Source organism: Aythya ferina (assembly GCF_964211825.1).
Source record: "Aythya ferina genome assembly, chromosome: 4".
Taxonomy (NCBI): Eukaryota; Metazoa; Chordata; class Aves; order Anseriformes; family Anatidae; genus Aythya; species Aythya ferina.
This window is the reverse complement of record NC_140300.1, coordinates 72,048,639-72,071,790: the sequence shown is the minus strand read 5'-3', so window position 1 is coordinate 72,071,790 and position 23,152 is coordinate 72,048,639. Positions and strand designations below refer to the sequence as shown.

The 23,152-nt window shown below is 42.0% G+C and overlaps 1 protein-coding gene across 3 annotated transcripts in view; it reads left to right on the top strand.

Moving 5' to 3' along the window:
* Window positions 1-355: 355 nt before the first annotated feature.
* Window positions 356-23,152, top strand: part of PAPSS1 (3'-phosphoadenosine 5'-phosphosulfate synthase 1) — a 41,920-nt gene continuing 19,123 nt past the window's right edge. Inside the window, exons 1-5 of one of the 3 annotated variants that reach the window (XM_084518286.1) lie at window positions 356-643; window positions 7,449-7,563; window positions 11,016-11,251; window positions 11,667-11,805; window positions 13,703-13,821. In XM_084518286.1, the coding sequence (XP_084374412.1) occupies window positions 584-643; window positions 7,449-7,563; window positions 11,016-11,251; window positions 11,667-11,805; window positions 13,703-13,821 (669 nt within the window). In that variant the 5' untranslated portion in view covers window positions 356-583. Of the gene's footprint in view, window positions 644-4,124; window positions 4,161-4,704; window positions 4,825-7,448; window positions 7,564-11,015; window positions 11,252-11,666; window positions 11,806-13,702; window positions 13,822-23,152 lie in introns of those variants that run through there. The other 2 variants (XM_084518287.1, XM_084518285.1) reach the window with 2 other exon arrangements.

The following is a 23,152-nucleotide window of genomic DNA, read 5'->3' as shown; positions in this document are numbered from 1 at the left end:
CAACTCTCCGCACCTCGGAGCCCCCCCCAGACCCATTTTTTGGCGTGTTCACAGATAATTTAACACATAGAAAACACACAGCTCCTTCCAGCCTGCTCACAGGCGTAGAAAACGCTTTCATTTTTAATTTTTGCCCATTCAATCACAACGAGGACGCAACTGCGGGCGCTGCGGGGTTGGTTTATTTTTTTTTCGGGGTTGCTTTATTTTAATTCCTGAGGAAAAGATGACGGCGGGGCCCCTCAGGGGGGCAGCCCGGTGCCCGCCAGGGGCAGCCGAGAGCGGGGCTGCCGGTGACCGGCGGAAATGGCGGCGTCCCCCCGTCGCCATCTCCCGCCCGCGGGCGCGTCATGGCGCCGCGCAAGCGTGTGGCCGGGCTCGCCTTCCCCATGCGCCTCCCTCCTCCTCCTCCTCCTTTTTTCCCTTCTCCTCCTCCTCCTCCTCCTCCTCTCGCTGCCTGCCGGCTCCTCCCTGCGCCACCCTCGGCCGGGCGGCGGCGACAGCGGCGGCTTGGACCGCCCGGAGCATCCGAAGGCAACGCGCCGCCTCGCCCTCCCTCCGTCCTCTCGCCGCCCCCGCGGCCATGGAGCTGCCCGAGAGCCAGTGCAAGAAAGTGAAGCTGAGCAACAGGGTGCCGAGCTGGGTGAGAGGGCGGGCGCAGGGGGAGAAAAAGGAGGAAAGAAGGAGAAGAAGGAGCGGGAGAGCCGCTGGGGGTGGTGTGGCAGCGGGGATGAGGGGCTGCCCCTGCCCCGCGTCTCGCCCGGGGCGGCGAGGGATGGGGATGGGGATGGGGATGGGGAGGGGACGGTGGAGCCGGGACCCCAAACGGGGAGAGGAGACCCTTAATGGGGGGCGAGACCCTTAATGGGGGCAAGGAGAAGGGGGCTGCAGTTGTCGCTGCGGAGGAAGGAGGGCTCGGGAGGGCGATGTACAATGCGGGCTTTCATGAAGCCCCAGACTGAGGTCCTTTGTGCGGCGGGAGCTGTGTGGAAAAGCGTCGAGACAGGGCTTGGAAAAAAAAAAAACCCACAGCCAGAGCCTGCATTCTTGTGCGTGGGGATGGGGGCAGATCGGCTTACAGCCGACACCAAAATGAAGCTATTTAGGAGGCACGGTGCAGGCCTTTACCAAGAACGCTTAATACTTCTGGTGATGCAAGGCAGTAAGGAAAAAAAAAAAAGAGAGAGAAATAGATGTATGATTATTTTCAAGCCATGCTGAGCTGAAGCAGACAAGAGATAAGGTCCGGAAGATATTTGGTATGTAAGGAACAGTGCAGAACCATCTTTGAAGCCTTGTTGTAAGCCGTGCAGGCCACAGCTTTCTTACAAAAAGGCTAAGGAACGAGTCACAGCTGCCCCTAAAAAATGGGGAAGCTGTTACCGTACTAAAAGTCTTTCAGTAGAGACTGTGCCGTGCCAGCCCTCTTCCCGAGCCAGCGAGTTCAAACTTGCTTACAAAAGAGTATTTGGTAAATTACGTTCTGTCATTTTCTGTGAGGAAAAGGTGACATCAGGTGTCATGAAGAAGGTAGTGAAGTAAATCATTGCTGGGTGTAGGCGGTGAAGTATCTTCAAAAGATACTGTATATCGTTTAATTTATCAGAGGCAAAATTGTGATGGATTTGCCCAAACCAGGGAGGGGACACGTTTAAAAAAAGTTGATTAACTGTTTGCTGAGCTCATCTGATGGTAGCCAGCCCTGCAGGATACGTGGCAAGCGGAGGAAGGCTTCCACCTCTTCCTTTTTCTTCAGAAGACCTCAGCTGAAGTGCTCATTTTAATCCAGTAAATTTACTGGAAAAAAATATCCTGCTGATTCACACGCTCCACAGAAAAATGTTCAAATGTTCTGGCATTTCTGACTCCGCATCTGTTCGTCTGAGAGCAGAGTCAAAGCGACCTATTACACCCTGACGGAGTCGGCAGCCGTGAGGGGAGCCAGCAGAGCCGTATCTCCCGAAATTTGGGTATCTGGTCCTGTTCAAAATGCCCCTCTCTGTGGAACCCTCTGCGTGTGTTCGTCTGCTTGCCAAGCCCGCCTCTGAGCACAGCATACCCCGAATTACAGAGCAACACACAAGAGCACAATGGCAGCGTTTGTGGCTGGCTTGGCTGCAGGACTTGTGGAGCACATTCCCGAGTGTCGCTCTGGCTGCTGAGGTGCTAGGAATTACCTGTGAAATGAGGCAACAAGGACGTGCTCTGATTTTCCTTTCTGCCCGCATTGCTGGCTGTCAGTACTTCATTTTGGTCTCTTCCCTCTGATGCCAGCTAATGCCTCAGCTCCAGCGGTGGTGAGCAAGCTGCTTGTGGTATTGCTGCAGCAGTTTGCAAGTAAAGATAAAACTCCTCATAGTGTGGTTATCACAGAGTTGCCTGTGTACCCAGTGCTTTAGAACAGTCTCTCTTTTTTTCTGTCACTGATTTTTGAAACCGTCCCAGCCTTAGAACAGCTGGCAAAGAAAGCCTAGCGTAAATCAGGTCTGTGGAAGTGGCAGGAGAGCATGTGTTAGGCCGGTTGGGTGCTGCTCTGTGCAAAAGTGCTCAGATAACCTTCCTGTATCAGCATCGCTGTGGCAATCCATGTTCCAGAGAGCAGTTAGGAGGATAAAAGTAAGATTTTTTTGCTGTAAATCTAAGTGGGAGAAAACATAACGCTATAAGCCATGGTAAAAAAAAAAAAAAAAAGGATTGATGACTTAAAGTTTCTTAATAACTATAAAAGTCATGTCGTTTGGGTATCACTTAAGGCTGGTCCTTTGTTTCTAAGCACAACTGTCCAAACCAAAGCACAAATTTCCAAGCCAGAATTGGAGGTGGTAATTACCAGAAGGCGTTACTGGCAGATCTTTTGGCCAGCAGGTCCTGAAACCTCATCTAGGTAGGCGGACGGACAGACTTTCAGCTGTAGTGCAGTTGTTCTAGTTTTTATGGCAGTAGAATTGTATGTTAAAACTGTTTCCACTTTGTTTCTCCTTGCTTGTGTGTCGAGGTAGGCAAAATAAATGGGAAGCGTTCAGTCTGCTTAAGTTGCTGCCTGTATATTAAAGCGAGTGGGTTGGAGACAACAAGGAAGATACCATTTGTTTGAGTGCTGGATAAATGCTATAAATGCCATAAAAACGCATTGTTATCAGGGAATCCCTGACTTGTAAGGGCGTACAAGTACAAATGCCCTAGAAAATATCGGGGATGATTGGGAAATGGAAAGGTGTTAGAGATACGACTGCATTATGGAGGTGGTGCTGAATGCCTCGCTATTGTTGGCGTATGGGAATTTTTAGCCTGGGGAATTCAGTGTCTTCTTAGAACAGAAGACTACAGAATTAGTGTGAGCTTCTTGGGTATGTATGGTTTCTATAGGAACTGTGCCTGTTCTTTACACTGTTCTGATGTTTCCAGCCTCAAAGCCGATGGTCTGAAGTCTGTGTTGCAGCCCAGGGAGTCGCTGCGTGGCACTGATGCTCTGCTTCCTGCGCCAGAGGTCCTGCTTTGGGCAACGTTAACTTTGCTGCTGGGTGGCTGCTGGAGCATCGTTTCATAACTGCTCTGAAGTAATGAAAAATGAATGCAGTTAATGTCAGCGTAGTGGTCTGTCCGTTAACTCCAAAACAATTAAGCAATGATCTCTCCTTTCTGCTGTCTTTTGGTCTTGGTGTTGCAATTTGGGCTTGGTCTTCTACATCTGGGTGGCTGATCAGAGTCCTTGTATCAAAGGGGTTTGGCATCGATAGCTGAAACTGGGCAAAACATCAAGAATAGGATCAGAAAAAAAAAATACAGTTCCTGCCTATCTTAGCAAGGCTTTGCATAGAGAAGTTGGCAGCGTTAATGCTTCCTTTTGATCCCCATCTTCTTTTTCTGCTCTGTTTCCGTAGTTCTTAGATGTCAGTGTTTATTTCCCTGGTCAACTGCCTGTAATGCTGAAAGGCTCCCCTTGTGCCGGAGACAGTGAGCTGCAGAGTCATCCTTCCTTGCTCGCTCGTCATTACAGCTCTTCAGTGCACATCCGTGAAAGGCTTTTTATGTTAATACTCCTTTTTTTTTTATCCTTAGTACAAAGATACGAGCCTATTACGGCGCTTCAGATTTCATGCGAGAAACAAACCAGCATAGAGAGGGAGGAGAAAGGAAGGATGTCAGCCTTCCCAGCTGATGTGAGTTACAATGCAGCGCAGGGGACTGAAGCATTGCTTTTATTTACCGTGGTGGGCAGGGAAAATATGAAAATGCAGTTCTTAAAAGTAGTACAGAGGCACTTAATGTGCAACACGGGGAGAAAGGAACAGATTTGTGGGCAAATCAGAGAGGAAATTCCAATGGATGTGGAAAAAAAAAAAAAAAAAAAACAGCTAAGTGGACCTCTGAGATTGATAACCTTTTTTCATTGCCCTCTCTACAGAAAAACTCTGGTGCGTACTTTCAGTAGAGATTATTATAAGGGAAGTAATTAGGCTAAGAGGTCTAAAATAGCTTTTTTTTTTTTTTTTAAAAAAAAAAAAAAGGAAAAAAAAAAAGGAAAAAAAAGGTACTTGCTCATCAAATTGAGTTTTGCTGTTACTCATTGTCTTACGTTTCGTTTCCTGTAGCAGTGGTTGTCGAGTTCTCCAAGGTGAGCAGTGCTTTGCTCTAGTATAAGATGAAATGAGTGCTCTTTATTTCTGCTCTCATTTTGGATGGCCGTTACGTGGTATCAGCTGATACTCACCAACTTTTATGTACCGGAAATGTGAAGACTGGTTAAATAACTTCAGAGCACAACTGATGTCAGCCGCTGGTTTCTACTCCCACGTACCCCTCTGTGCCAGAGCAGTGTCTGCAGTAAGCGTGTGTGTGTCAGGGACAGCAATAAAACTTCGGTTGTTGAGGATCGAGTGTTCAGTTTGCTTGGTGGTGGTGGTTGGTAGATGATCTGGTAGGAAAGTGAGCACGATGAAGAAACCCTACTATTATTTTTTTTCAGTAACAGAACAAGACTTGTTAAATGGTTAATTCTAAAAGCTCTTTGCTTTTGGAGCGTAAGGAGCATTTGGCTACAGCGTTGCCCAGCAGTGGGGCTGAGCCGTTTCATTTCTGTGCATGAGCACGCGTGCTGAGTGGTGCTGCTGGGCATGGGAGTGTCTCTGAGTGCATGCAATCTGTTTGGGCACCTCAAGATTAGTTTTTAGATGTCAGCTTCTTAAGTATTTCCTAATAGATGTGCTTATTGTCCCACCACTGAGCTTGCTGGCTGTGCCTTCAGCTCCAGCAATCTGCTGGCCTCCTCGCTGATGCTGTGTGATGTCTCTCCCATCTAATTCCTTACTTAATGCCTTTCTGTGTTTACTTCTTAAACTCGTCTTTCTCATCATTTAACAAATGAACTCTGCCTGCTTCTTCAGGGCTTCGTGTGTTTTGTAAGGGTAGCGCTAGGGAAATGCCTGGCTCAGTTTCACTGCTGCTTTGCTGCTTCTGGAAAACGAAGGAAACTGATGCCATTTACTGAGTACGGGCTGGAAGAAGTCTTGCTGGGTGAGGCATTTGACCTGTAAAGTATTTGTGTATGATAAGAGATAATCCTGTGCGTCAAAAGCAAGGCGGGTGCTGTTTGTTTGTTTTAAAATTTTCTGTAGGATGCTTTCTTGGAAATTCTCTAAGCTTTGGAAATCGTTCAAGTACAGGCAGAGCTCTTGGGTTAGGCAATCCGAGATACCTGGTGTCTGGGGGACACGTGGCTTGTTACGAGTGTGCTGCAGCTCTACTGAGACGGTGGCAGGGGAGCGATGTTTGGAGACCACGGTGTGTTACAGGTGGAATTAATGAGAGAGAAGGTTGCTATTAATGTCTTAGTTCATTACACGCAGTGTCTTTCCTTTCAGTTGAAGAGCAAGTCCCTAAATTCTTTTCCACGTCTTTAATTCCACAATTTTCGTTTGTTCACCACGATCTCCAGTTATAGGTAGCGTGTTAATTGTTCCTACTGCAAGAAGCCTCTTCGATTTTTGGTTTTAGTTAGCTTTATTGCACTGACTTTATCTGCAAGCAGTGTTGCAGGAGATAAGTTATTTGAAGATAACGCAATTGGTGAGTAAGAGCAGCCATAACCTGTGCAGGTGGTGGTTTCTTACGGCTTGATTTTCGGTTTTCCTTTAATTTTAGGTGCTGGACTGTCACCAGTGAGATAGATCTGTTTTATTTAAAAATGTGAACATCTGTTCCTAACTTGAGTTTCTGTCCATATCAGCTACAAGCCCAGCTGTGTACGGAAGCAGGGGCAGATAAAATTGCTCATATTCATACATTCCTATCGAGTTATGGCTAAACTAGATTTTGAGATGCTGTTCTATAGAAGAATGATGCAACAGCATTTCTTGAAATCATAAGCAGATAACACTTCTCTGTTAAGCCTACTTTTATCTGTCATACAGCTCTCTGCTCTACTCGATAGATGAGTATCCTCCCTCCTTTTTTTGATTAAGTGCTTTCCTTTCCAGCCATCACTGATACAATAATGAAAGAGAAGATAATGCAAATACCTTGCAACATGTTTGTAAGTGAGAGAAGTCAAAGCAACATTACATAAGCAAACAATTCCACCCCTCTCCTCATTTTTTTTTTTGAATATTTCTTTTCATTTTGTTAGCTTGTTCGTGCTTGGTCTGGTTATCTAAGGTCTTGATCTTTCACGAGCAAAGTTCAGACAATCAGATACCAGCGAAACTCAAGGGAATGTTGGGGCTGATCTTCCTGTTCCTTTGGCTTAGATTATGAAATGTGCTTGACAGCAATGTCATCTTATGTAAGATGATACGGCAGCTTATTATGGTGAATAAATAGCTTTAAGGAAGTCTTAACTGGATTTTTTAAAACAGAATTTTATCAGGAAAACCACATCTTTATGAGCACTTTCTTTAAAAAGTCACTTTAGGAATATTTTCTGGAAGGACTCAGAATATATCGTAACTGTCTTAATTTTGGAGACTGAAGACAGAAAAAGGCAGAGTGGTTCAGAGGTGCGACTGCTGAACTGAAAGGTGGATCACATGCATAGTTTGCAATGAGAAGGTGTCTTTTTATGAGTTAAAAGTGAGCCAATGTTTGGCTGCTTATGACTGAAACCTTCATTTCTGTGAGAGGAATCCACTCGCTCTCCTTAGATTTAACGACTCGAATAGGAGTCAGGTCTAGCAGTTCCTCTCCCTCTCTTTGGTTGATTTTCTTCAACTGGTTATATATGAAAACAATTGACTAGCCTGATAACCCAAGTTTCAGAGGAGGGGCACAAGGTATGTGGGTGTTTAACTTCCTTTGTGTCCTTTGACATTGCAGTAAATGGATTGGGCATTGGTTTTGCTTTCCATTCACAGGTCTCCAAGTCCTCCTTTGTGCCTGTGAATAAGGTTTGATATACGTTGCCACCTTATCTTATCAGAAGTTAAAGACCTAATCATCTGCTATTTCCACAGGGAATGCAGAGGGCAACCAACGTTACCTACCAAGCTCATCATGTCAGCAGAAATAAGAGAGGCCAGGTGGTTGGAACAAGAAGTGGTTTTCGAGGATGCACAGTCTGGTTAACAGGTACGGTTTGGGATTTCTCAGGATCCTTGTGTCTTGTTTTAGTTTGTCTTCTGAAAAGCTGTTTATCTGTAGCTCCTTTTTTTTTTTTTTTCCAAAGTTGAATGTTCGTGGCATCTGAGCACTAGATGCAGTTTAATTATTATTTTTTAAGCTGACTATCAAGAAATTGCTCTGGGACAGATAATAACTTGAGATTGCATTTTGTTCAGTGCTCTAGGAACGTTAAATTAATCGCTGTCCACTGATTAATTCTTAGAGTGCGTTGGAGTGTGGGTTTTTTTAACCACATTCTTGCTGTTCTTGCTGTCTGTTTCAACTGCTAATATATAAAACCTTTTTTATACGGTCTGCTTTTCTGAATCACTTCTGTAAAGATCCCGTCTTTGTAATGTTCATGGCTTTGGGTTGAAATAACAATTTGTTGTAATCATATGCCTTTGGACAGCAATTGCATGTTGTGACAAAGCATAGCAGGGCTTATTCTGAAGTCAGCGTGGTCTTTTCCCACTGAATTGTTTTGATGATAAAAAGAGAGTGTTAAGTAAATCCTGGAAGGTAGCTTTGTTTCATAAGTGTGATTTTTTTGTTTGTTTGTTCTGTGCTTCAAAGTTCTCTGAAGCATTAACACACTAACTTCGGAGTTCTTTAGTTATCACAGAGAAAAAATGCAGCCAAATTTCTTCTTTAATTAGTTTCTGCTGAGGAGGCTGAAACTGTGGTGGTACAGTTCCTTCAAAGTTCTCTCCTGTTGTCAGCAATTAGGGTATAGTAGTGTAGGAAAGATGTATTCAGAGATCAATTTTCAATTCTAAAGATTTATTTGAGAGTGAAACTATAATGCATGTCTTCTGCTGTGAAGTTAGAGGGTCATAGTGGGGAAAAAAACTGAGAAATGTATCAAAAATACAGGAAAGTGTTGCTTTCATGTGTAAAATAATGTAATACAATTTTTTGAGTAAGTTATTTTAAAGACTTACCAGCTCAAAGCTGATTTTTATAGATCATTGTTTAATGACCTTAACTTTAACATTCCGTTACATGTTGGAAACCAGATGTTGCATGGGACACTGAACGTTTCAGTGAATAGCAAGCTAGGTGCAGGAACAAAATTACAAACCACAAACATGAGCTATGAGAAGGAAATGGTGAGTAGCTGCAATCTCAGTTTGGATGGCCACGCTTGTCTTCTAGGATGGGGGCTGCAAGTTGAGGGAGATGATTCTCCCCACATACTCTGCCCTTGTGCGACCCCACCTGGAGTGCATCCTGCTCTAAAAGGGCATGGTCTTGTTAGAGTGGCTCCAGAGGAGGGCCACAAAGTGATCAGAGGGCTGGAACATGCCTGTGAAGAAAGGCTGCGAGCACTGGGGTTGGTTAGCCTGGAGAGGAGAAGGCTCTAGGGAAATACTAGTGTAGCATTTCAGCTTAAAGGAGGCTTATAAGAAAGAAGGGGAGAGGCTTTTCACTAGGGCTTGTAGTGATAGGACAAGGGGTAATGATTTTAAAATAAAAAGGGGTAGAATCAGTTTAGATACAAGAAAAAAAAAATCTTGACTGTGAGGGTGGTGAGGCCCTGGCACAGGCTGCCCTAAGAACCTGGGGGTGCCCCATTCCTGGAGGTGCTCAAGGCCAGGCTGGATGGGGCTTTGGGCAACTTGCTGTAGTGGGGAGGTGTCCCTGTGCGTGGCAGGGGGGTTGGAACTGGATGATCTGTAAGGTCCCTTCCAGCCCAAATCATTCCGACTCTAACTGCTGCCAAAAGAACATTGTTCTCTTCCCAGCCTTGCCCTACTTTCACCCCGCCCAGTCTGACCTTGAGCTGATTCAACTTGCTCAATCATCAGTGAACTTAACACACTTAGCGCAATAAATAAATACATAAATAAAAAAAGATTAGCAAACTGAGTTGGCTAATGAGCGCCGGAGGTGGTAGAATAATGCAGGTAGGATGCTGAGAGTGAAGAGAGGCAAGAGAGCAGGACCTCCCCTTCTGGCAAGCTCTTGCTGGCCTAAGTCGCGACATTCAGCTTCATCGTTTTTAGCTGTTGCTCTTTTCAAGCCAGACAAGTAAGCACTGACAACAGAAGCTTGAGTTGTCTGAGTGTAGATAATTTTTATAGATGATAAAACATTATTCACACCTCTGCAGTTGTTTTCAGAGACTGGAGTATGAACTAAGCCATAAAGAAATCAGAGGTGGACAGGAGGGCTTTTATTCAGAGGGGAAGAGAGATACAGGTGTTGGCATAGGCTCTTGTATCGGGCTTGACCTGGGATACACATTCTGATTTTCAATAGACTGCTCTGTGTCTTGTGGATATTAAACTGAGCAAAGGATGAACCAGTACTGTGACTCTTCATCTTTAAATTGCCCTAAACTATTACAGCTCTCAAAGTTTGCTTTGCATTTTCTTACTAAGTGCTTGTTTAGTCTGATTGTCACCCTTTATTGTAAAGGTCTTTGAAGTAATACTAAACTGACTGTTGCTTTGTGTGATTTTTTTCTTTCTCTGAACACTAAAATAAATCTTAACCATCACTAATAAAAATCAAAGCAGCTTTATTCACTTAGTAGTGTTACTATTAGTATTTCTTTTTTTGTTTACCATTACCCTTACCATTTTTCTTACACAGAGGATTAAAGTTGTCTTACCAAGATTTGAGTTTGTGTCCCATTTAAGAATTGATTGCCCTGTATTAAGCTTAAGCACTCACTTCATATAAACTCCTAGATTCTAGTCTGGAAAATTACATAAACGCATCCCCAGCTTAAAGCAAGCAGTAGACTTTGTGCAAGCAAGGACATTCTGCATTGTGTGAAGGTTTGTTGCCTAAGTTTCTGAACTGAAGGTTCATATTCAAATTGCCTTTGCTTGTTTTTGACACATTCTGCTTAGTGGAGCGTGACTGCTGTGTGTGAGTCCTGAGAGAGACACAGTTCTGCTCTCTGTGTGGTGATCTAATTCAGTGCTGTTACTCTGCAAGGAGTCAGAACAGTGTGGTTTGGTCTGAGCCCCATCTGTTGACTGAAATTCACTTGACCGTGAGAGCTTCCTCATCTAATGCAATTGTAACATCTCCTTAACTCTGTTTTGGGTTTCTGAATGTAGCTTGCTCAGGTGGAAACAACTGCCAGCCACAGCAGCACTGGGCAATAGGTACCACCTCTGTGAACAGCAACAGCTCTCAAGGCCAGACTCTTCACCTTTTTCAAGCAGCACACTTAATTTTGTGCCTCGTTCTCCCTGTATCTGTTGTCTGTGTAACAGGCACTTAGCTTGTATTGAGGGTAAGCATCTCTGAAAGGCAGAACCAGGCATTGCACTTGTTGCTTTTTTTATTGTACTGGTAGTAGTACCTGTGCTACAGTTCACCCCAACTTGTTTTTATTCTTACAATACCTATTTTAATTCAATTTAATTCTTTTTTTTTTTTTTTTTTAATTCAATTAGGTCTGTCAGGTGCTGGGAAGACTACAGTTAGCATGGCTCTGGAGGAGTATTTAGTATGCCATGGCATTCCGTGCTACACGTTGGACGGTGACAATATTCGCCAAGGCCTTAATAAGAATCTGGGCTTCACACCTGAAGATAGAGAAGAAAACGTCCGTCGGATTGCTGAGGTTGCCAAACTGTTTGCAGATGCTGGCTTGGTGTGCATCACTAGTTTCATCTCTCCATATACTCAGGTAAATGTGAAAACCCTCTTGATAGCGTGAGGGAAAATTAAAAAATATGAAATGTCACTCAGAATTTGAGTTACAAGAACCTGTCACTGAACTTAGCCAGGATAAAATGCTTGCTATTTTTTTTTTTTGACATTAATATTTTCTGGAGGTGATTGTTCAAACTCCAGAAACACTAAACTTAAGTACAGAAAGAAGTTGAGATTACTTCTGAAACCGGGACCGTGTGAAGAACTGTGAAAAAACGGATTTAGCTGGTGGGGCATCAGTTGTTCAAGTTGTTTCTTTTCTTCAGACTTGGAGAATTTGCTTACATTTTGCTATCAGCTTCTTTAAAATGAACTTCAGAAGCAGAAAAGCAATACCAATGTTATGTGGATTCAATCTCTTAGTATTTTTTTTTCCTGTTTCCTTTCAGGATCGTAATAACGCCAGGCGAATTCATGAAGGGGCAAGTTTGCCTTTTTTTGAAGTCTTTGTGGATGCTCCGTTGCACGTCTGTGAACAGAGAGATGTTAAGGGGCTCTATAAGAAAGCCAGAGCTGGAGAAATTAAAGGTGAACCTAAATGTAGTTGTGTCCTTTCTGCATAGGTGAAATGTTGTAACTGGACTACACGTAAGTGTGTGAGCTCGAGTTTATGAGTGTGTCACTTTTCCAAATGGCTGAACTGGGGATAGGACCGAGCAGAAAATTGGGATCAAATTCTGCCTGGGGCAGCTGACTATTATAAATGCATAGGACAGTAATGGGGCAAAAGTGCCTATCCTCACGTAGAAACTGTGTAATCTGCTCAAGGCTTCTCGATTGCAAGCTCTTAGAATTGAGGAACAGTCTTACCTGCTTTGCATGCCTAAAAAGAGCCTGATACTTCTCTTAAGTCTCTAAAGAACTGTATTCATATGAATTACCCACTTTTCCTTCCAAAATGCAGTGTCACCATCTTTCTGTAAAGAGACTAACTTGTTTATTTTGAAATCAAGGTTCAGTGCTAGTGCCCATGGGTATAATTTTCTGTCCCCAGACTTCGTTAAGACTCTGAAGTACAGCAGCCTGCAATTAATTCAGACAAACAAACGAACAAAAGCAACCTCGCCCTACAAAACAACTAAAAGTGTGATGACTTGTTGAAAATATTGTTTAAAGAGCTCTTAGCTCTGTATTATTTTAGGTAGAAGAGGCTGATAACATTTTTCACCTCTATTAAGAAGCAAAGTAATTTTTAAAGGTTTCACTTTCATGGGTCGAGTTTGCTCATGCTCTGATGATGGCATCGCTATTAATCAAGGCTGACACAAAATTCAAGAAACCCGAGACGCTCCAGATGACTTGGTTGAAGCTCAGTGCTTCTGCCAAATACGCAGTGAAGAATGGGCAATAAATACAGCTGAAGTCAGGTTTGCTCAGAATCATAGCAAGATGCCTTGCGTGGGAAAGGTGCGAGGCTATTGTACTGTACAGAATCCTTGTTTGTGCAACACAGAAATTTGTTAATTTTACAAAGCCCACAAGGGAATTTTGTAACTTCAGAAGTGGTACTGAGGTATTCAGTGCCTACAAGGGAATCTAGCAGTGACTGTGTCTTATGAACTACTTGATATGAAGGCTGGAAATTAAATGGACATGCCTGTTAATTACAACTTCTGTTGTCTTCCTTTTGTCTAAGAATGGTAATGGGACAGGTTTTTGTTTTTTTTTCTCCTATTCCCATTCCTTAGTCATTAGGTACTCTTAAAGTACACAGGTTTTGGAACAGACACTGGCCTTTCTTTTTCACATCAGGTACTGCAGCAATTGGTATTTTTCACAGATGTGGAACAAAGCTACTAATTTAGAGAATATTTAAATCTGAAGTGCAAAACTCGAATTACAGTGTTTGCATTTACAAGTATGGAGGATGCAGGTGTCCAGTTAATAGAGCCCAGCTGATGTCTCTGCTGGAGATGAGATCTGTAGCAGCGCATGCTTTGACACTGAGCTTGACTTTCCTTCTTGTTCGTGCATGGTTGGTTGGAATCTCCTCTGTTTCAATGCAGATTGCTAGCCAGCTAGGCCAGAACAGGAGTCACCAGTCACTTACAAGGTCTGTGAAAATAGTCCTCATGGCTACTAATGAAAGACAGCTGCTGGATGTGTATCTACTAACTCTGTGTTGAAGTGCACGGCTCTTTTGTCAGTGCTACCTCTTTTATTCACAGAGTAAATCAAACACCAACAAACGTATACAATGCACATGCTGCAGAATGCTGAAGTTAGATGCAGTCATGTGGTAGGATTAGCAAATAGCCCAGTGAAGAAAAAAAGCAGATGATTCCCCTAAGCAGTCATCTGTTAAGGAAAGTAACGCTTTGTGCTCATGCCTTGTTTATGTCCTGAAAACTGTTACGTGAACAATCTTAAAATGCAGTCATCTTTTGGAAGAAGTCATTTAAGATTTTTGTCTTCTGTTCTCTAGGCTTTACTGGAATTGACTCTGAGTATGAAAAACCAGAAGCCCCAGAGCTTGTGCTGAAAACTGATTCCTGTGATGTGAACGATTGCATACAACAAGTTGTGGAACTTCTTCAGGAGAGGGTGAGCAGCAATGCAGCTGTATCTTAGTAGCTTTTTCAAAGCATTGATGCATGAAATCTGAATGTATGTACTGGGAAACTCAGAATTTTCGAGTTAAAGACTTAAAGTTTTTAAATTCTAGCTTTTTAAAATTGTCCTGCTTTCAACCTAAATATTGCAACAATGTTGGTCTCCAAGTGAATTATCTTTGGACAAGTAAAAAAATTCATTTATATTCACTATCATAACTGATAACTTTAAGGGAGAGAAGTTGTCTCAGTTGTTACAGAACCAGCAGTGACTGTCAACGTTTAAATTGCTTGCTAGCTTTTGTAAATCTCATTTTTTTTTACTTTGTCTCTAAAGCGTATTTATTAGTACGTACTGCAAACATGAAGAGACAGGGATGCAGTACCACAGTAATCTGAGCTGACGGGCTGCTGTGATTGTCTGGCCTTCCTTTGCATTATTTTTTTCTTTTGTAGTAGTAAAAGTGATCTTGCAGTTAGGTAGCAACTGCTTCAGGAAGCTGATCTTCCTGATAAGGCTGAGTTAATGGTTTATAGCTTCTGAAAAAGCAGGTCTGTTTCCTCCCTCACGTCATCTACACCATCCCTTCTGAAGCTCTAGTGTTACTCCTGTTGTCTGGGAAGCGGATTCAGTTCATTACCCAACCTGAAAAACAAACACAAGCCCCAAAAGTGGTGGCAGTCATCATGAGAAGGCTTTATAGTCTTGAAACTGTACCCCAGTCTTTTTTTATTGTCCCTTAGGGGGTGGTGTTTTTTAAATGACCTACACCAGTTCATTGCAGAGTTGCATGAGACACGATGACTCGACGACCCAGAGGAGGTAGTAGTATGTGGTCAGGAAGAAGGAGGCAAGTGGCATTTTGAGAATGGACAGAGTAATTATTGTCTTCAGTTCTCAGCTTCGATCTGTCAGCAGTTCATATCCTAACTGAGATGTTCCTTATATATGTCCTGAACTGCTGATATTCTCATCCTAATGTTTTTAAGCTATATTAAGCAGCAGTGTTACCTAATACGCTAATAAGCTGGCTTCTACAGACAGTGTCAAGGCCTTCATATTGAAAAGAAAGCAGAGCTTAAGGTTGGTGACTGGTGAATTTTATTTCTGGTGTGGGATGGAATTTTATATGCCATTCTGCCTTCCCTGACAGAGTATGGTAATCACTCAGAGGGAGAAGGATCAACGTGTCAGGGTAACAACAAGTTCACCCCTCTGGCTTTGGTTTGCCTCTTCTCCTTAGTCTTCACCTCGATAGGAAGGAGTTTGCTAATGTTTGTGCAGAAGGAGTTTGTCTCCTTACATTCTTACCTGTAGTCAGTGAGTAGCAGGATGACATTTCATGGCCATGATTTTAATTTAGATGCTCTAACAGACAGTTCCTCATGCTCTTTGTGAGGTGGATGTACGGGGAACTGCAGGTGTATGCAGTAGCTTGAGTAAAGCTCCGCCAAGTCCTGAAGCTGGTACAAGCAAAAAGACCTCATCATATAGTCAGCACTGAGTTCACTGTGGCTTTCTGTTGCCAGTACACCTTCAGAGAGATTTATTTTTTTTCTAAATTTTCAAGAAAACTGTTAACAATTCACTGCTTGATCAAGGTTGCTCAGGAGACCTGACACGGGAGAAAAACCACAGCAGAGTGCTAGACTTGTACCCTAATACTCACCTGAATATTTTCTGGAGAAAAAAAGGAGAGAGCTTTATAAGACCTATCTATGGGAGGTGGCAAATCCTTACTGTGGGAAGACCAGTTCAGATTTCACAATTCTAGAAAGCTGTGTGCCAACAAGCAACTCTTGCATTAGTACATTTGGTACACAATGCTGAATGCTGGCTTCTGGCCCAGGCAGCTTTGCTCTGTCCTTTGATTAAAGCACATCTTAACATTTTTTTTCTTTGTAGAGAATAGTACAATGAATGGCAAGATGTCTTGGTGGTTGCTTACTTTAGGGAGACAATGAAACCAAGGCATGGCTGAACAGGCAATATATAACCCAGTGATATCTTAAATATAATTCTGGTAGGTTTCCCTTTGCTGGAAAAACCTGTGGTTTTGTTCCTTACTAATTGCACTGGATTATTGAGAAAAGATCTGTAAGACAGCAGCATTACAAATATATATTTTTTAATAGCTGTGAAATACACTGTAAGGAAGTCCTCTTGATGTTGGTAATCCTTGAGTTTCAGGGGCTCTTCTTCTACTAGTTCAGAAAATAATGGTAGTAAAAGACAGCACAGCTGAAAAAATGTGTGTATGTTGAGATAGATGCAGACAGATGGGGATATACATAGATACACATTAAGAATATGAAGCATTTATTATTTCATGAGAAATGGAAACTTGGTTCTGTCGTGGTTTAACCCGGCCGGCAGCCAAACACCACGCAGCCGTTCGCTCACCGTCCCCACTCCCTCTCTGGGACGGGGGAGAGAAATGGAAAGTGAAGCCCGTGAGTTGAGATAAAGACAGTTTAATAAGACAGGAAAATAATAATAATAATAATAATAATACAATGATGATAATAGTACTACTACTAATGATGTGTACAAACAAGTGATGCACAATGCAATTGCTCACCACCCGCTGACCGATGCCCAGCCTAACCCCGAGCAGTCCGGCCCCCCTCCCCCGGCTAGCCACCCCTATATATTGTTTAGCCTGACGCCAAACAAATGTATCAGGTATTATCCAGAAATATGTTCAGTACGTTATGGAAAAAAAGGGAGGAAACTGCACGGAGGAGTAAATAAGCAGCTGTTGAGTCTGGAAAGTTCTTGTGTGGTGTAACTCAGTTTTGAGGGGCACCTGGATAGGTGTTTTTTTTTTTTTTTTTGCATGTGAATGCAATAAATAAAACACTTCAAAGTTCTTTTCAGGGACCTAGCGTGTGAGGTACTGTATCTGCTAAAGCTGCTGAGCCTGAGTCACATGAGAAGTTCCTTTCAATACTGAATGAATGAGTCCTTGCTCAATCCATAGTCAGAAGGGCATGTGTGTGGCTTTGGGCTTGGTAAGTTTGGCTCTTAGTCTGCTGATACCATCCAATATGCTGTCAAGCAAGCCTACTGCAGATGCTTGGCTATGGAGATTTCATTGTTTTAGCTGTTTTTTCCTGTCAACAAATGTAGCTGATCTAGCTAATGACACAAAGCTCATATTCCTCAGTAATGAAATCGGTTCAATATTTAACCAGGGAAATGCTTTCTCAAGAAGTTACTTCTCAGAAATGCCACCCTTATTGTTAAGGAAGTGCCAAAGGCATATAAGGAAAGAGTTGCATTTCTAGTACCTACCTTTCATTGTACTGAGGAAAAGTGGCTTTTAACTGCTTTTGTAGGGAAGTCCCATTCTTAGGGGCATAATATTACAGCAGCTCTGCAAATACCACAAAAGAAACCCACAAATGTTGGGAATTTGATTATGTACTTCTACTTAGATCAATTCATTGTGAGTGTACGTATAAACCTTCCCTCTCTTATTCCATCTACCACCTATCCTCCAAATTACAGCCAAAGGTTGAGTTCTTATCTAAGCCTGGGAACATTCTCTTCTGAGGCTCAATATCATACTTGCATTTAGGGAGGTGGTCCTCCTGGTCTTTGAAAGCATTGATTTCATAACTGTATTCACACAGTTCCTTAGAATTGTATTCAAAAGCTGTATTTTGGAGCAGCGAGAATTTCAAGCAAAATAGAAATTGAGGGTGGCAGTTCCTGGCAAGCTTGTAGACATGGATTCTGCTCTTCTGTATAATCTGTGTATATTTTTTTTCCCTCAATTATACTGCACAGTTACCATCACTGTAACCATAGCGATTCTTTATGGATCTCGGTCCTCAATGTTATCTAGTTCCTCCCTGGCTTATCAAAACTGTGATTAAAAATACTGTGTGATCACCTTGGTTATAAGCTCGAATTGCAGCAGGCCCCAAACCCGTTTTTTTTTTTTTTGTTTGTTTGTTTGTTTGCAACATGACAAACTATTTACAAGTGTTTTTGCAGCTGCCTGTGCAGCAAAGAAGGCCGATGGCGTACCGTACCGTATCAGCAAAAGCAGGCTGAGGGAAGTGATTAGAACAAGCGGCCCTGAGAATTTGTGGATGCTCCATCCTTGGGGCTACTTCAGACTTGATTAGCCAAGTCCCGGAGCAGCCAACAGCAACTGGTTCAGTTCTGAGCAGGAAACTGGACTAGATGACCTCCAGAGGTCCCCCTGTGATTCTGTGATAAGGCTCATCGTTACGTCGTGGGAGAAGCTGGGGAAAAAGCAAGTGCTGCATAAAGGCCGTGCAAGACTGTGCTGGTAGTTTTATACTTACAGCAGTAAGTATGTAAGCCAGGATGAGCAGAAAACTTCATAAGCTTTTAAGTATAACCAAAAAAAAAAAAAACACCACCAAAAAAACCCACCAAAACCTCAGCATTAAATTTCCGTAATTCCCACATCAAAATACCGCTGATTTCTTCTCATTGCTTAGAGAATTAAGGAGAACTTGCGTGTTTTAAGGTAGGGATTTCCTGCTTTTGAGTTATGCTGGAGTTATGATTGTTGTCCTTTGAAAATATACTGCTGAATGGTATTACAGAAATGGATATCACCAGCTCAGATTGTTTTTTGTTTGGTTGCTTGTTTTTTCTAGAAAGCGTGTATATTTTTGTGGTTTTTAAAGAACAAACTGCAGTTACATTGAATGGTGTAATAGGGTACAGCGGTGGTGTCATTTTTGTCGCCGCTGCATGTCTTTTGCTTTCTTCTCTGTTTTTTAACTTCTGCAGTTTGGGAAAAGGGACAGGCAAGGTTTTGGTTCACGGATGATCTGTGTTGGTCACGGAGACTCCAGTTGGGCAGTAATCACAGACCCACCGAATCATTTAGGTTGGAAAAGACCTGTAAAATCACCAAGCCCAACCATCCACCTAACGCAACAACTCCACCACTGCACCGTGTGCCTAAGTGCCACGTCCACACATCTCTTAAATGTCTCTAGGGATGGATGCTTCACCACTGCCCTGGGCAGCTTGTTCCCTCAGCCTCTCCTCTTAAGTCATGTTCTAGTCTCTCCACCAGCTTCATTGCTCTTCAGTGAATGGGTTCAAACTTCCTGCTCCTCCAAACAAGGTCTGTATTTATAGCTGACCTACAGTGGATGACACAGGTGAACCCTTCCCTTCTTTATTTATGGATGGGTAGGTCAGAGATAGGACTGAAACTTTTGGTTAGTCCTACTTCAAGAATTTTTATTTCTTTAAACTCCTCCCAAGATGATGTAGCTTTGTTTTGGTTTATACGGCCTTCTGGAGAAATAAGCACGTAGCTTTGAAAGAAACTTCTCAAGCTCTCTAAAAAAAAAATATATTAATTGCACTTACTTCCAGAATTGTTTTTTTAACTGTACTGTTTTCATTGCATTTTGAAAATTGTACTGTTTCTGTCAATATCCACACTCACAAACCAACTTAGAGGGAAAAAGAGCCTCAAACCCTATAATGTTTTGCTGGTGAGCTGAAAGTAGTTCTGTAATTGATCGTAGTATCACGTTGAATGTAGTTTTCATACTCTGTTAATTTTTTAAATTATTTTTTGAATTTTTACCAAATACAGGATCTTCTAGAAATACATTCACTGGAGAATTTCTCACTGTAGAGTGCAATTAAACAGATGCTTTAATCCAGTGGGATTTATACTCAAGCTGAGAATGATTCATGTGTTTTTTCTTTTTGAGGGTAGAGTTAGGATGTTTCAGTTTCATCCCAAATGAAGCCATAAGTAGTGCAAGATTTTACGAGGATCTATTTCCTTTAGATCACACTTGCTTTATGCCAACATCTCATCTTTCATACTGTATGAGTAGAGTGCTTAGAAGAAAATCTTTGAACGTTGGTAGTACCATGAGCCGTAGTAATTTGTTCTGCACATGTATGAAAGCTGTAATCATTGTTTTATTATAGTTTTGAGAGCCAAGTGTTAGGTATCTTTGTCTGTTCCTTCTGGTCCTATACCAAAGCAGGAAAAATCCACTGTGTTTTGTGCTTTGAGTTATATGCCAGTCATTGTTTTCTTTTTGTTTGCATCATGGAAGATTCAGGCTTACAGCCAGCAGAACCTGAGTGCAGTGACACAAACAAGCTCTAATTAAGTTAGAGAAGGAGGTCATATCTCAGAGAAATAAGCTGCCAATTAGCCTGAATGGTAATCCTGTCGCCACTGAATGACCAAATGCTGAAAACTGACAGTTCTACTGAAACTGAAGATGGGATGAGGATGGAAGATGAGGAATAAGGTTAAATGGCATGCAGAAAGAGGGTGCTTAAGGGATTTCTGATGAAGAATTTTATTTCTGCAACAGCTATTCACGTAGTAGTGCATTTACACCCAATCCATTAGTTACGTTACTTGAAACAAACCATCTTTCCTGTAATGATGAGGGTGCTCAGAATGCTGTAATCTTGATGTGTCACCTGAGAAAATGGTCTCTAAAAGTATGAAATGTAAAAAAGTATATTGTCAACCTAAAAGCAGTCAGAAACGTTGCTTAATACACTTTAGAGAAGATCTTGAATTCAGCTGGTCATAGATTAAGATTAATACATTGAAAACAATTTATCAGTTTACTGAAAATGTGGTAGAACAGACCTGATGGGAAGAAAAGAAGCAGAAAATCTTACCTCCCTTTTTTTAAGATCATAACTGTCATTGCACTTTCCATTTTTTCCTTGCTCTTAATGTATTGACAAACCTACTTCCCTGCAAGCTGTAGCTATCAAAACATCAGTGATTACAGTCAAGCAAACACTGCTGTTTGCTTTTTCCAAATACAAACTATTTTGTGGCCTCACACATCAATTAATATGAATTTACGTTACTGAATAACTGGTCTTACAAATCAGATGGTGCCTGTGAATGGTTATCTACTGGAAACTTGCCTGAGGGCCCCTTCTTTGCAGGCTGTCAGGATGCTTGCATCAGCAAGGAACTGGCATCACAGTCTAAGATAGCACATGTTCCAATAAAGCATCTAGTTTATATTCTATTATTTTTCTTTTACAGTTATTTGTTCAAATGTAATGACAAATGGTAAGTGTAGAGGATTATTGTGTAACTTGTCTGTTGGTAGAATGAATCTTTGATTAACTTTGCCATGTTAAAGTGGTCACTAGATGGCCTGCTAGCCTAGCATTTCCCTAACATTCATTCAGTTTGAATTCCTCTTGCTGCTATTTAAAATCTAGGAACCTGTTTTAAGTACCATTTTTGTGTCTGGTAGGGAGCCTAGATTTACTAATCCTCCAAATTATCTAGATATTTAACTCATTAAAAAATGTAATGTGCCATAATCATATTGATGTTGCACTTTATTAAAGTAAAATAATCTATGAAACAACAACAACAAAAATGAGCCCATCTCAAGCCATACAATCTCTTTGCTTGCTCTTGTAGGGGCTTAAATGGCCCCAGATTAAAAGTATTATCAAGCTGGTTTTGGCTGTTTCTTGCACTTGGGTAGAAATACCAGTGCTGGTGTGGCCATGGCTGTGGTCGTCACTGTTTTCTACCTGATTCTTTAGGCAATGGTGGTGGGGATTCAGCTGCTTTTCTAGCAGGGCTGGATTGCCTGCTCTGGTTTTATGGCCAGCATTGCTGGGGCTGCCTTCAGGCTGTCTGCATCCCCGCAGTGAGGTACAGGGGTTGTTTGCAGAAAATGCACTGTCAGACCTTTGTTGTTCCCATTGTTTTGCCCATCAGTGGGGCACGAAAAGCAGGATAATATTTGAACAAAAAAAAAAAAAACCAACAAACAACAACAACAAAAACCTTTTAATAGCCACAATTATGTTAAGCTTTTGATGGTTTGTAATGCTAGAACTTCATGGCATGGTAAGAAACTGGGGTCCAGAGCAGGATCTTCTGGGAAGCAGCATAATGTGGACCCAGTCACTGTACTTTGCTTGTGAAGTCTGCGATTCGTAGCAGCAGGCAGTGCTTTTCTTTGGTTCTGGGCTTACTGCTATGGGGAGGTTGCTGCAGCATTGCTGGGCTGTAATTCTGCTTCTGCAATACGGGGCAGGTTTTGCTTAAGTTGCTATCTAAAATAATCACTTCCCAGTTGAAGTCTGATACGTAATGGTTCAACTTTTCCATACACAGTGCCTCCTCTAAGTGTTAGTTTATTCATTTTTCTTTTATTTGTCTTTGGAGACACCAACAGTGTAAGAGCTAGCTAGACTCACCACCTCTTTACATTCCTGCCATCATTTTGTCTCCCAGTTCCTTTCATCGTCCTGCTTCTTTGACTTTCCACTGAGGTGGTGCCTAACGCCTGATAAGTGCTTGGATAAATGCTTTAATGCTCCTGGGCAAACTTTGCCTTTCCTATAGGCACACCCCTTTCCTATGGATTGCAAATATTGGAAGAATAAAAAATAACTCCTTGTGCTCTTGTTACAGGCTTATGTATACTTTGCTCTGTGGGTGAGCTTCCTCCTCCCACTCCACTTCCAACAGATTTACTTTACAGAAGTAACTTAAAACCCCGTTTTAAAAAAGAAATATCTGCTGTTTTTCACTAATGTTTTCCTACTGGGTATCACTGGAATGTTGGACTGGGTTTTGACGCTTGACTCAACTCTCTGTCAGGAGACTCTTCAAAATTTTATCACGGATGACTCCCTTCCCTTCTCTTCCCCTCTCCTCAGAAGTGTGCCTTTATCCTTACGAGGGGTTTAAGATCTAGAGTATAGTGAAATGAGAAAGTCTTGAGAAAGTTTTATTTAAAACCCATGGAGGAAGCTCCCCCCCCCTTTTTTTTTTCCCAATATAAAAGTGATATTCTGTGGTATTTGAGTTATAATTAGGACACTGGTGTTACTTTACTAGCTGTAGGTGACACATCCAATTTATACTTCTGTATTAATGACTTTCAGTTTACTTCCCTATTACCATTGCTGACACATCTTGTATAGTCAGTTACTTAAGTCTGTAAGTTTGTTCAGTCTCTACAACATTTTTTTATACTTCTTTAGCATCTATAAAAGCACACACTCATCCTTTCTGCTGTAGCGAATATAGGCATTAATCAGTCATAACAACTGCCCTTAATTCAGTAGTTAAATATTTACAAGGTAAGTGTTATAATTGTATGAGGTACTTAGTTTAAAAAAAATCTTCTTGCCAGAATGTTTCACTGTTATTACTCAAGCCAGCAGCGTTGCTAGCCATATATCATAATCTCGGATCATTGTTGTTTTTTAAACGAATAAAAATCACTTAATGCACATTTTCTTGGCACAGAGCAGTACAGCGTCGAATTTTACTTCTTGA